This window comes from Bufo gargarizans, chromosome 6, assembly GCF_014858855.1.
Source record: "Bufo gargarizans isolate SCDJY-AF-19 chromosome 6, ASM1485885v1, whole genome shotgun sequence".
NCBI classification, from domain to species: Eukaryota; Metazoa; Chordata; class Amphibia; order Anura; family Bufonidae; genus Bufo; species Bufo gargarizans.
The window spans coordinates 60,660,357-60,673,869 of NC_058085.1; the positions used below are offsets into that span (position 1 = coordinate 60,660,357).

The 13,513-nt window shown below is 43.3% G+C and overlaps 1 protein-coding gene across 1 annotated transcript in view; it reads left to right on the forward strand.

Moving 5' to 3' along the window:
- The window catches only part of ACSF2 (acyl-CoA synthetase family member 2), a 170,414-nt gene extending 158,761 nt beyond the window's left edge, over positions 1–11,653 (forward strand). The window contains exons 11-16 of the mRNA XM_044300135.1: positions 1,466–1,573; positions 2,188–2,339; positions 3,291–3,432; positions 3,516–3,626; positions 5,818–5,886; positions 7,706–11,653. Of these exons, the coding sequence (XP_044156070.1) occupies positions 1,466–1,573; positions 2,188–2,339; positions 3,291–3,432; positions 3,516–3,626; positions 5,818–5,886; positions 7,706–7,756 (633 nt within the window). The 3' untranslated portion in view covers positions 7,757–11,653. The remainder of the gene's footprint in view (positions 1–1,465; positions 1,574–2,187; positions 2,340–3,290; positions 3,433–3,515; positions 3,627–5,817; positions 5,887–7,705) is intronic.
- Positions 11,654–13,513: the final 1,860 nt, after the last annotated feature.

The following is a 13,513-nucleotide window of genomic DNA, read 5'->3' on the forward strand; positions in this document are numbered from 1 at the left end:
TACATTGTCCATACATATAACTTACATCAATTTAAACAGTATAACTTGGGGGACAAACCTGTCCAAAATTCCCTGGAATAGGTTCAGGGGTTTAAAAGTTACTATGGGCCATAATCCTGAGGCAAGAGGCCTTCAAACAGCCCCCTCCAAAACACCGTGGCGAGGTTGGTTTCGCCACAGTGAAATTTAACGGGTCACTTTCTAGAACGAGGGGAGAGAAGCACTCGCTTAGCTCTCTCCTCGCTGCAGGTTAGGAAGCGCGACGGACTGAATAGAAAGCCTATGGGTCCCTTCAGCTCCCATCTCGTATAGTGAGGAGAGAGAGCTGCTAAGCGAGCACTTCTCTCCTCTTGTTCTAGAGATTGGTGAAGGTCTCAGCACTCAGACCCCCACAGATCTAAACTTTTGATATGTCCCTATCACATATCAAATGTTTACTGAAATTTCAGTGCCATTTTAAAATTTCACATAGATTTCGTTCTGAGTGCTGAGACCTCCACCAATCTCTAGAATGAGGGGAGATAAGCGCTTGATAAGTGTCCTCTCCCTCCTTGCTATGCGATGAGAGCGAGGCGGGCACATAGACTTTCTATTGAGTCCTGTCCTGCAGCGAGTAGAGAGAACATGCCAATCGAGAGCTTCCCTCCCCTCGTTCTAGAGATCGGTAGGGGCCTCAGATCTTCACCAATCTAAACTTTTGATCTGTACCTACGAAATATCAAAAGTTTACTGAAAGTGCAGTACCACTTTAAGCTTTGTGAACATACACTAAAAATTATTTTTTTGTTTTGTTAGTAACACATCCTAATGAGAGAGAAACTTTTACGGACATGGCGCTCAGGACAGGGGCTGTCAGAAGGCCCTGATGCATGGCTGTACCCTGGCAAGGATTCTACGTGCTGTTTATGTAGCTGCCGGGTATTGCCAGTGGTCGGGCAGCAGGAGACACTTTCTTGGCACAAGCAGTATTTATATTCTCTATTAAAGGCAGCTTGTGGCTAGCTGTCTGACTCTCAGGGTTTAGACAACTGGCTCAGTGACTCTTTTTTTTAATATTGACTTCATTTTGGTCAGAGCTTATACCTGCTAAAATCTACCTTCCTACATTTCTGTAGGTCTATATGTTTTAATACCCAAGTGTCTCTTGGTTGACCCAAATGTCTCACCTAAGTTCCGCTCATCTCAAAATCTGGCAGCCTAGTTGTATTTTGGAAAATCACATAGACCTCTCGTGAAGCTGCCACATGTCTCTTGCTTATGAGACAAAGGAGGGGCATGTGGAAAGCAGCCAGGAATATGTATTTGGAGCAAAAAGGAGCAGCCCCTGAAATATGCACAAACACGGTTCCTGGGCAGACGTTTAACCCCTGCAAGTCAGGGCTGTTCTGGTTTCAAAACTGTTCTCCTTCTTCACTTTGATGCTTATGGGATCTCAATGACGCCCTTGTGTTGTTCTTTCTTACAGATTGGATATGGCACGACAGAAAACAGCCCGGTGACTTTTTCAGGCTTTGCCTATGATGACATTTTTCGAAAATGTGACACTGTAGGATCTGTTATGCCCCATACTGAGGTGAGGCTGTGGACGTTCTCCTTAACGTACAGTATTAAAGGGGTTGTTTCATCTCAGACAATGGGGGCATATGGCTAGGATATGCCCACATTGTCTTATAGGGGCAGCTGTATCGGGAACGGAGCCCCGCAAGGTGGTGGCTGGAGGACTCTGGTCCGGCCACCACCAATCGCTGTCCCCATAGAAGTGAATAAGAGCGCACCTCGCATGACCGGCCACCGCTCCCATTCACTTCTATGTGCCGAACTAAATTGCCGAGCCAGCGCTTGGCTATTTTCGGTGGCCCCATGAATGAGCTTAGTGTGCTCTCCACCACTTTCGGGGCTCCGCACCTATAAGACATTGGGGGCAAATCCTAGCGTTATGCCCCCATTGTCTGTGATGAGACAACCTCTTTAATGTGAACCTTCTCTCCACTAACCCAGATATGACTTCCAGGGGAGCTACCTCTAGGTGGCGCTAGAGAAACAGCTTTCTTGCCTCTGGAGGAGAGCTAATTTGCGTACTTTTCTTCCCAGAGAGCATTGCCTGGGAGACTCCCTACAGCAGCTGGATCTCTGCAACCCCCCATCCTCCAGAGCTACACTAACTCCAGTTTTTTGTATTTTTTTTAGGCAAAAATAGTAGACACCAACACAGGTTGCATTGTACCATTAAATAGCCCCGGTGAGTTGCAGATAAGAGGTTATTGCGTCATGCTGGGCTACTGGGCAGATGAAGATAAAACCAGAGAGACAATTACTTCCGAGAAATGGTACAAAACTGGGTAAGTGATGGCTTCTGGATTACTACTGAACTAGAGGACATGTTAGAGTTTTAGATTCTCCATAATTTATATAATATACAGTGTTAAAGGGCATAAGATTTGTAAATTGGCTCACCTGTTATATATGCACTTGGCAGCTTAAGGCATCTGTGTTGGTCCCATGTTCATATGTGCCCGCATTACTGAGAAATATGATTCCTTAATATATGCAAATGAGCCTCTAGGAGCAATGGGGGCGTTGCCATTACACCTAGAGGCTCTGCTCTCTGTGCAACTGACGCACCTTCTCCGCTGTGATTGACCGCACCGACAGCGTGAAAGTGATCATGCCTGGCCCTGACTTCTCCTAATGATTTGCGCTGTGCCGTGCACTTCAGTATCCTTCGCAGACGCAGTACAGATACGAGGCCTGATGGTAGTTTGTTACTGCAAGTATCTTTCCTGGACTGCACCTGCGCTGGATACTGAAGTGCACGGCACAGCACAAGACTTAAACCGTAAGAGGCTACTAAAATCCTAAATTCAGCTACAGATGAGAATATGCTGTCAGATATGTTCTTCAGAATGAGAAGACCCAGGAGAGGACAGTAAGGGCTCATGCACACAAACTTATTTTTTGTTGCGACCCATATGCGGAACCATTCATTTGAATGGGGCCGCATAAAAAACAGACAAAAAAATACTCGTGTGCATTCCATATGTCCACAAGTCAAAAAAATAGAACATATCCTATTTTTGTCCGTTTTGCGGACAAGGACAGGCATTGTTACAATGGATCCACAAAAAATACAGATGTAACACACATTTCACATGGATTTCATCCGGTTTTTTTTTGCGGGCTGCAAAATACAAATGGTCGTGTGCATGAGCCCTAACCATTATGGTGGCTCTATGAAGTCAGGTCATGTAGCAACCGATGGTCTCAAACAATGTTGTGTCCCCCCCCACCAGAGATTTAGCCACAATGGACGAGTATGGATACTGTCGGATTGTTGGGCGCTGCAAAGATATGATTATCCGAGGGGGTGAAAATATATATCCAGCTGAAATAGAACAGTTCTTGCACACTCTTCCCAAAGTCATGGAAGCGCAGGTAAGTGGTGGGAATGGACAAGTAATGGTCATGTGCACGGGCTGCAGTATGTCAAAGGGTCACATTTTAACGTGTTGTTATAGGTGATTGGAGTAAAAGATGAAAGGATGGGAGAGGAGATCTGTGCCGCCATCAGAGTCCGTCCAAATGAAGAATGTTCTGCAGAAGAGATCAAAGAATACTGCAAAGGAAAGGTGAGCGGTGGAATCGACAAAGCACCTCAATATGGAGGCTCTGCTGTGTATTCTAGAATAGGGGAACACAAATCAGCAAAGGCATGTCCAGCTTCTTAACATATTACATTCACAAACATTGTATGTGAATAAAGTGCTGGTGCGAATGCGTGACTAATGCTCTATTCACCACTGTGGGACTGGCGGAGATAGCTAAGCCCTGTTCTCATAGTCAGATAGGGTCCCAGCAGTCATCATATATTTATCACTTATCTCTTGGAGAGATGATAAATGTTGTTAATCGGAAAACCCCTTTAACCCCTTCCCGACATCTGCCGTACATGTAGGCCAGAGGTTGGGTCTTTAAAGAGTAGAGCGCCATTGCCACCAGATTTCTGCATTTTTACATAGGGAGCTAATCGGTGTTATCGCCGATCAGAGACATTTGCATTGCCACATCCCAAAACACTGTACTATTAAAATAGAAATGGATTTATCCCATGTGGTGAAAGCCGTAACAGAAAAAAAAAGTCTAAATGGCCAATTTGCGTTTTTTCTTTTTGCTGCTTCACCTACCCAAAAAAGTTAAGTAAAAAGTTATGAAAAAAACCTACTCCAAAATGCCATCAACTGAAAAACACCCTGCAAAAAATTAGCCCTCACACAGCGCCATGGACATAAATATTAAAAAAAAGTTTTATGGTGAGGAAAAGAAAAAAACAATTTCCAGATTTTTTTTCCAGTAAAATACACAAAAAACTATTTAAATGTAGTATTACTATAAGACCGGAGAATGAAGGGAACTGGTGGGTTTTACTGCATGGGGAATGCTGTAAAAACTAAACCCATAAAACTGTAGAGTTTTTTTTCCAGTTACAGCCCATTTAGATTTTTTTCCAGCTTTCCAATACATCATGTGCAATATAAAACGTTTGTCATTAGAAAGTACAACTTGTCCCGAAAAAAACAAGTACTCATATGGCTATGGGAACAGAAAAATAAAAACGTTATGGCTCTGGGAAGACAGAGAGTGAAAAACAAACAGGCAGATTACGGAAGCCAGTTAGACCAGTGTAGGAACCAGTGTCATTATGTCATAGACAACTTTAGAAAACCACTAAAAAAGGTTAGGCATCAGTGGTGATTGCAGTTTTCATTTCCATAAGAATGCAGCTAGTTTTTGCCTTAAAGGGATAGTCCAGGATATTGTTTTTGATGGCCTATTCCAAAGATCAACATCAGATTGGTGGAGTTTCAGCACCCCACACCTTGATCAGCTGTTTCCGAGAAGCTCTGGTGGTGGAACTACACAGCTCCATCCACTATGTAGTGGATGGAGCTGGTTACTGCAGCATTGCTCCCATTCAGTGGAAGCAGTACTGCAGTTACCAGCTGTGTACTTCCGGTTCCGTCTTTTGATGCCGGAGCTACAAGATAACAGTTGATCTGGGGGAGTGTGGGGGTGTTGGACCCCCACTGATATCATATTGATGGCTAATCCTGAGGACAGACCATCAATATGAAACTTCTGGAAACCCTTTTAAGGAAGCAACAATTGTCTGTACTTTTTTTATGTTAACATATATATATATGAGGGCTTATCAACTGGAAAGGAGTGGGGGGAGCGAGTTGTAATGTACCATTTTGAGGTATAATTTTTTTTTACCATTTTTGTAGTCCCACCATGGGATTTTGATCACTTCTATAATACACTGACTTACCTATGTATTGCATTGGATTATGCTTATAAATGTATTGGGCAGAAGTGTAAGTGTTTAATGGGGTTTTCGAGGATTTTTGAACTGATGATCTAGGTCATCAGTATCTTATTGGTAGGGGTCTGACGCTGGGAGCTCCTCCGATCAGCTGTTTGAGAAGGAAGTGGTGCTCGTAGTAGCACCGCGACCTTCTCTCAGCTCACCAAGCACAACGCCTTCTCAGACAGCTTATCGGCAGGGGTCCCTGGTGTCGGACCCCCACTGATCAAATACTGATGACCTATCCAGAGGATAGATCACCAGTATAGAAGTCCTGGAAATCCCTTTTAAAGTGAATCTGTCACGTGAATAGACTGCCCTATTTCACGGATATTGTCTGCTCTCCTATAAGGAGAATATCAGACCTCGCTAATAAATCATAAAGTGCTGCATAAAAACATGTTATATAGTAAAGTAAATTTCATCCGTCTGCTTTGTTGTTTTCTACTCAACAGATATCTCATTTTAAGATTCCTCGTTACATTGTCTTTGTTAATGACTATCCTCTTACAATTTCTGGAAAGGTAAGTGAGTACGAGAATTGCCCTGCACCAAAGTGAGGCTCACATGGGCAGTTGTGTTGAGGACAGATACAGATGTAGTTGGGTTAAAGACCCATCACCGCTCCTGACATGTCTGTTTTAGTAACTACTTGCATTCCCCAGGTAATAACAATTCTGGACAATCTACTCTTATGACTTTATGTTAAGCAGTTCCTCTATTATTTCTGCTAGAATTTATGGACCTTCAACAATAAAGGTCCAGATGGGTGTTACCAGTTGGGGTGTGTCCCTGCACAGACTGCCACTATCCAATCAGTCCTGCCAGTGTCAGACTGTGCAAGGAAACACCCCCAACTGGTAACTCCCAGTATGGACCTTCATTTCAAACTGCTACCAATACATTCATAACTTCTAGCAGGAATAATAATGGGACGGCACAGCATAGAGTCATAAGAATAGATGCTCCAGAATTTGTAATAACTTGGGAATGCAGGTAGTCACTAAAACAGACATGTCAGGAGCGGTGAGAAGCTCCTTTTCATATACGTGTCCAGGTTTAGAAAAGGGGCCGGTCATACATATAAGATTAATGTGGGCCAAAGCTGCAGATTTTGGCAAGCCCGGCCGCCCATCTAATGTGTATGGGGGTCCCCTGTCTTTCCCTTTTTGATGTGGGGGGAAAGAAAGATGGGGCATGTTGGATCACAGGCTCACTAGGGCAAGCCGGCAAAATACGTCCTGTCCTAGTGTGCACACTACACCCTGACGCTGTGCGCAGTCAGGACAATGCAGCTCAGCGCCAGGAGGAAGACCAGGGAGCAGTGAGTGCAGCGCAACCGTCACCGCATAATGGAAGCGCTCAGTAGTGTGCGCTTTATAAGTCACAGTGCCATTTTGTCTGTCTAGAGATCTATCTATCTGTCTATCTCCTATCTATCTATCTATCTGTCTATTCTATCTCCTAGCTATCTATCTATCTATCTATGATCTATCAATCTATGATCTATCTATCTATCATCTATATATCTATCTATATATCTCTACTATCTATCTATCTATCTATCTATATGTTTGTCTGTCTAACCATCTATCTGTCTATCTGCCTATTTATCTATCTATCTGTATGTCTATCTATCTACATATCTATTATCTATCTATCTATCTATCAGTCTGTCTATCAATTTTTTTTGGAAGGGGAACGGTTAGAATAATTAAAAATAAACCTACCGGCAATCCTCCATTCCAGCGCTGCTGCCTGCTACCTGCAGCCATGAGGTAATTTGGCTGTAGTGATGACACGTGATCGCAGTAGCCGATCACCGGCCTCAGCGGTATACTGCACCACTGACAGCAGTGATTGGCATTCAGGACAACAAAATCCAGTGGGGAGAAGGGATCAGTGGCACTGGAATGTAGGGAGTTTGGGATGGTGAATATCATTTTCTTTTAACAGTGGTTTAAAAAGTTTTGGTTTAAAAAATAAATAAAATCTTGAACATCCCCTTTTAAGGCTGCAAAAACGGGAGTGAATACAACAAAGAGGAGATATCGTTTCTTTGCACTCTTCCTTCCTTTCATACTCACTCCTGGCTTTGTCTCCAAAAACGGTATAACAAACTGAATGTGTGAATGCAGCCTCAAGGAGCCCTCCCGGTGTAACTATTGCAGGACCTGAGATGGTGGTGGATGACTGACCTAGAGAGAACTCTTGTGTCATGCACCTGACCCCAGTTCCTGCACTAGTGTATCGGTTTTATCAAGACCGCCCCTTTAAATTTTTATTTTATTTTTTCTTAGATCTCCGATCATATTTTTCTGTTCTGTCTGCTCTTCATTTCAGGTCCAAAAGTTTAAATTGAAAGAAATCATGGAGAAACAGCTGAAATTATGAGGAGAATAGAAAAAGGAGCTGGAATGATGAAGAACACGTAGCCGTCCACTTCTCTTCCTATCACTGTCCTTACCTTCCGCTTCCTATGACCACATTCATACACTTTGCCTTTTCTTTAACATATAAGATACAGGATAGATTTGGTGCTCGGCTAGAAATAAGATTTGCGGCCAGATAGTAAAATAGTCCAGTAATCCACTTCTTTTCTCATTGAGCTATAACTTACGCCAGTTTCTGGCGAAAGTTATAGTGAATCCAGTGGGCTCTGCTAAGCCCCACCACTCCTCTGAGCCGCACCTCTTTTTTTGCTATTTTAAAAAAAAATTGCAAAAACCTCTAAAAGGCACAAATATAGAGCGCGCCATAATGTGCTACTTTTTTTACACCCCATTGAATTTTCTTACAAGAAAATGTTTTCTTTTGGAATGTACTAGTTCTCCTTGTGGAAATCCAGCTGGTGTAGAGAGCCTTACTAGTAATGCTCCTATGGAGAAGTATGCAAATTGGCTATCCAGAAGAAAGAAAACTGCCCATAGTGTAAGGGGTGCCTCTCTCTCAGGGGGTCGCAATCACAGACATCTCGTCAGACAGTGGGGTTAAAGTCTATATGATGCTTTATTTTCGCACCCACACAAACATAAATAGAATGAAATAACTCCTGGCAGTCTGTACTCTAACTAATACACAGTCCTTTTCCCTGACTCACCTCTAAGCACAGCTTATACACAGGGTCTCAAGTTCCAACTCATCGAACACAAGTCCATACAGGGAAGAGATCTGACTTTACACAGCCTCGTGGCCCCTCAGCCCTCCTTGCTGAGACCACCCAGAGGCTCTGTAGGCCTCTGATTCCAAGTCCTCTCTTTTCACCGACTGACACACAGAGGGTTGGTTTTATCCCTTGTTGATTACAGCAGGCCTCATCTCTGATGACCTCGGGATAGGGGAAAACATGCCCTGGAATGGAGGTGGACTGGGGAGGTCCCACTACCAAACCTACCTTCCCAGTCCAAATAAAATCCAGCCCTTGTACTTTAATAAACAAATAGCTCCAGCAACTATGTTTGCTGAAGCCAGCGCCATCTTCCTGGACTTTACTTATCTCACCCAGTTGAGGAACCTGGGTGAGATATACACCCCTTCCAGGATTTTTACTGTACACATCACCACAATAGTTAGCCACCCCGTAAATCAGTGAAACAGCATTGAAACATGACATGAGCCAAACCATAGACAACCGTCTGTAGAAAGCTATTTCTACTCGTTGGTAGGTGGCACTAGAGGAACAGTTTCCTTCCACCTGGAGTAGAGCTAATTTGTATAGAGACATTTATAGAATATTATTAGGATGTGCCATAAAGGTCTGATCTTTGCAGTCCAGCCGCTAGAGAAGTGACCAGTAATTGATTATGGCATTGTTCACATGTACCAGTAGCTGTGTTGCAGTTTTCCACACTACACTTCCACACTACAATTATTTCTAAGAAATGTTTCTAGAACTGGTTCTTTACAAAGACTGTGACTACCATATTACAGCTGTTTTACATACGGTTCCCGATGCCATGTTTTACCCAGTTCAAGCTGAGGGGTTGTCTGGGAGTTAGGGCTCATGCACACTGCCGTTCCCGTTGTTGCGGTCCATGGTTATCTCCCATCTCCCCTCCTTGATGTATGGTTCGTGGCTCTCCTACTCCTGTTTCTCATGCTGGGCAGCCTATTGTGTAGTGAGCAGCAGAACAGTTTGTCAGTAGCAGATCTATGAAGTGTGTGAGGACAGTGAATAATGACATCACTACCTACATGCCTTGTAATACAAGGGCATGAAGTAAGCTGTATATAGAAACAATGCTTGTGATGGGGGAAAATAATCATGGGAATTCTAGTAACTTTATGCGGTAATTCCAACCATAGCAAGCCCTTGCAATATCAAAACAAAGGTGCGGTACAAAGCTGGACAAGATCATTAAAAATTTTCATTTCTGAGTTATTTTGGCATCAGATTGATTTTGGTGCTTTTCTGTATTTTTTATAAGCTCGGAAAAGCCTTTTAGATCTGCAAGGAATAGGCCATGTTGTGGTCGTTCCAAACACACTACAGAATCCTTATACCTGTAATCTCCAGTCATATTGTGTGCACAGATTTTTTTTCCCCAGGGTAGGTCATTATTATGAGAGCGAGGGTCCGACTCCTGGCACCCCCACCGATCTGCTGTTTGAGGAGGCCGCAGTGCTTACCAAGCACAGCGCCATACATTGTATAGTGGCTACGCTTGGTATTGCAGCTCAGCACCATTTCCTTGAATTGTTCTGAGCTGCGTCTAGGCCATGTGACCAATGAACGTGACATCACTGTGGCTTAGGAAGAGGCCTAAGCGCTCATGGAGTGCTGCGACCTATTCGTACAGCTGATCGGCAGGGGTTCCAGGAGTCGGATAGGCCATCAATATGAAAATCCCGGAAAACCCCTTTAACAGTGAAAAGCTAATGAAGATTAACCTTGAAAAGAGTTACATTATACACTTTCTGACTACAGAGCCGGTGTTAAAGATCTGAAATCCCTGTAGCTTCCCTGTCTGCCTCTCAGCATCCACAGATGTTTTCTCCAGCCTGCCCTGCCACTCCATATACCGAATACCAGGCAACAGCAGGAAATGTGAACCCTCTACAGTCATGTGGGCAAAGGGAATGATTCCAACAATAAGTGTACATTAGGAAACAGCTGGTTAAGCGATTCTTTATTATATAAGAGTAGGTTCACTGAAGGTGAATTTGTACTTTAGCAGTTTAATGTGAAGTCCCCTTTAAACATTATTTGGTATATTCTGGTAAATAGACCCTATGCATCAATGCATGCACCGGAAAATTCTTCTCACTTTAGTTTTAATTACTTAAAAGGGATTTCCGAACACATGCCAGATTGCTTTGAGAATGTCCCATGCCCCGCTTGCTCAGCTATTTTTGTATCTCCCATAGACTTATAATGAAATATGCTGCCAGGGTGTAACAGTTGCATGAGATGTGGAGATGCTTGGGAGATGTCTATTCCAAACACATGATTGCCCGCTTTGGTGGTACAGTGTGAGGATGCCATCAATCAACCCCCTGCCTCCACCTTGACATTCATTGAGTCATGCGCAGCATAAACCCTCCCATCCTCTTTGTGGCAAGAAAGTATCATCTGAGATGGCCATCTAGTGAAAGTGCTGGATAGTTTCATTTGTGCAACCAAAATAATGTTATAGAAGGGCCTGTTTAGGGTCTAAATACATTTTAATGTGATCTCGGAGAACTCATGGTCTAATTGATGGGGGTTAGGATTCAAAAGCAAAAACGAAAATGTCATCGGGGTGTACGTTGTCATGGGCCATTCCTCCACAGATCACCCTGAGAGTATTGATTGACCAGCATGTAGATGGCAGGTCATGCTTCCGGTCTCGCTGGGACTGCAAGCGGTAAAGACAGGAGCTCGGCACTGAAACTGGAGTGCCTGTGAAGATGAGTCTTTTTTATTTTATTTTATGTTAATAAAACTTTTTACCTTTGCTTCCTGTCTGCCCCCTGACCATTGCTTCCCAGTCTTGGAGAACCTCTGAGTCTGCGGTCAGAATGCTCCCTCTTTTAGGATAGGGACAAGACCAAAATTTACTATGGGGTCTCTAAGTCATTGCTTTCTGCATCTCCTCCATCTGCTTGGGTTTAGAGAATAGGAGACACTGGACACCCCCATGTTTGGTAGGGGTCCGGGCAGTGGGCCCCAATCTAATAGTTAAAAGGGTTGGCCACTTTTTGGTTTCTGTTGACCAATGTGTTTGTAAGATGATTATATGGCACTTTGTTGAAATTCTGCACCATTTTCCATATTTCATAAGGCATGGCCCCTTGTATACAAAGTCATTTCTGCTGTCCACACAGAGGTCTTGTCCATAAAATGGCTGCTAATGGAGGGACATGTGACCAAGCAAATCAGCTCTATGTGATGTCTCCTCTGTTCAATTATACTGCACCTGCCATCTGTACTTGCACAGTTGGGAGTTTAGAGCAGATGCAGTGTGTTAGAATGCAGAAGACGTCACATGGAGGTGATTTGCTTGGTCACATGACCCTACATCAGCAGCCATTTTATGGACAGGACCTCTGTGTGGACAGCACAAAAGACTCTGTAAACAAGGAGGCATAACTTATAATATCTAGAAAATGGTGCAGAATTTCAACAAAGGCTATATTAGTAAGTGTCATGTAATCATCTTGCAAACACATTGGTTAAGAGTACCCAGAAAGTGGCCAACCCCTTTAATTGATAAATGTTCCACGTGTACTTATGTCTAATGCAGAAATGTCCGTAATTGCTGACACCTCATCCTCCAATATTAGTCTGCAGGACACCAACAAAAGCCAAACATATCTTAGTCGGGCACTATATGACACGTATCAGTATATTAATCCAATAAATTCCTTATGTTACATGTTAGTCCTCATCTGCCATTAAGTCTTCCATTTAACTTTGTACTCCACACTTTCTCTCTCCGTGAACCTGATTGTTATCTATCTTTTAGCTTCGTAGGGTGCTTAAAGGGGTTATGTCAGGATGAAGACCTTGGTCTATATGTGCTAATATGACATATAGATGTCTGTGAGCTGCACAAAGAGTGCCTCTTGCCCCAGCAGAAATGACTGTTTTAGTTACTGTTAAAGGCATAGGATAGGTGATAAGTGTCTGAATGGTGGGCATCGGGATATCCATGATTTCAACACTGAAACCCCAGTGATCACTTATCACCGATCCTGTGATATCACCCCGTTATATAGCCAAACATGGCTTCCCCTGGCAATAACAGCTGATTGAAAAGAGAGAAGCTGAATCTTGGGCCATAAGTTGGTTGCCAGCTTCTCTTCACAAAGGCGAGGTCTTCAAGTGACAACCCTTTTAGGTACACCTAAGTGCCTTATACTGTGAAGACCAGGTCACAAACCGGTGGCTTCATGTTTTGAGCAGAACAATATTCCTTACCTACAATAGGCTTATGTCTCGGGCTTCTAAAGAAGTGCCTTATACTGTGAAGACCAGGTCACAAACCGGTGGCTTCATGTTTTGAGCAGAACAATATTCCTTACTTACAATAGGCTTATGTCTCGGGCTTCTAAAGAAGTGCCTTATACTGTGAAGACCAGGTCACAAACCGGTGGCTTCATGTTTTGAGCAGAACAATATCCCTTACCTGCAATAGGCCTATGTCTTGGGCTTCTAAAGAAGAAAACTCTCTCATGGATGTGATGTGTAACGCAAGTCTACTATGGTAGCAGCACGAGTATGACATCTGAAAACGATTTAACACTTCTCTTTCCAAAATGCACAAGACAGAGGAAAATTCCCCCGCTGCCTACTCCGGAAAAAAAAAAAACTTTTCCTGCCATAGACTTATTATTGGCACTAGGTCAAATTTTTATTGGACTAGAAGTAAAATACCAGCGCGATGGCAACCGCCAAAGGAACAACCATCTGTATCTGGCACCGATGAGTAATAACTAACTGTATTTTTAGAACATTTTTAATGATTCATATGGCCCTCAATAAACGTTCTCCTTGAATGTGAAACCTTGCAATAATGTTGTTTGTCCTGGTTAATCCATGATGGTGAACAAATGTGTTTTAATGGAGCATTTCCAATATTAACGAGCGCTTTACACAGTCTGTGCAGCTTCTGAGGCTAAAGTTGTAATGCAGACGGTTCAGGAGGCCTGTTTTTAAAGTGGCTGCTG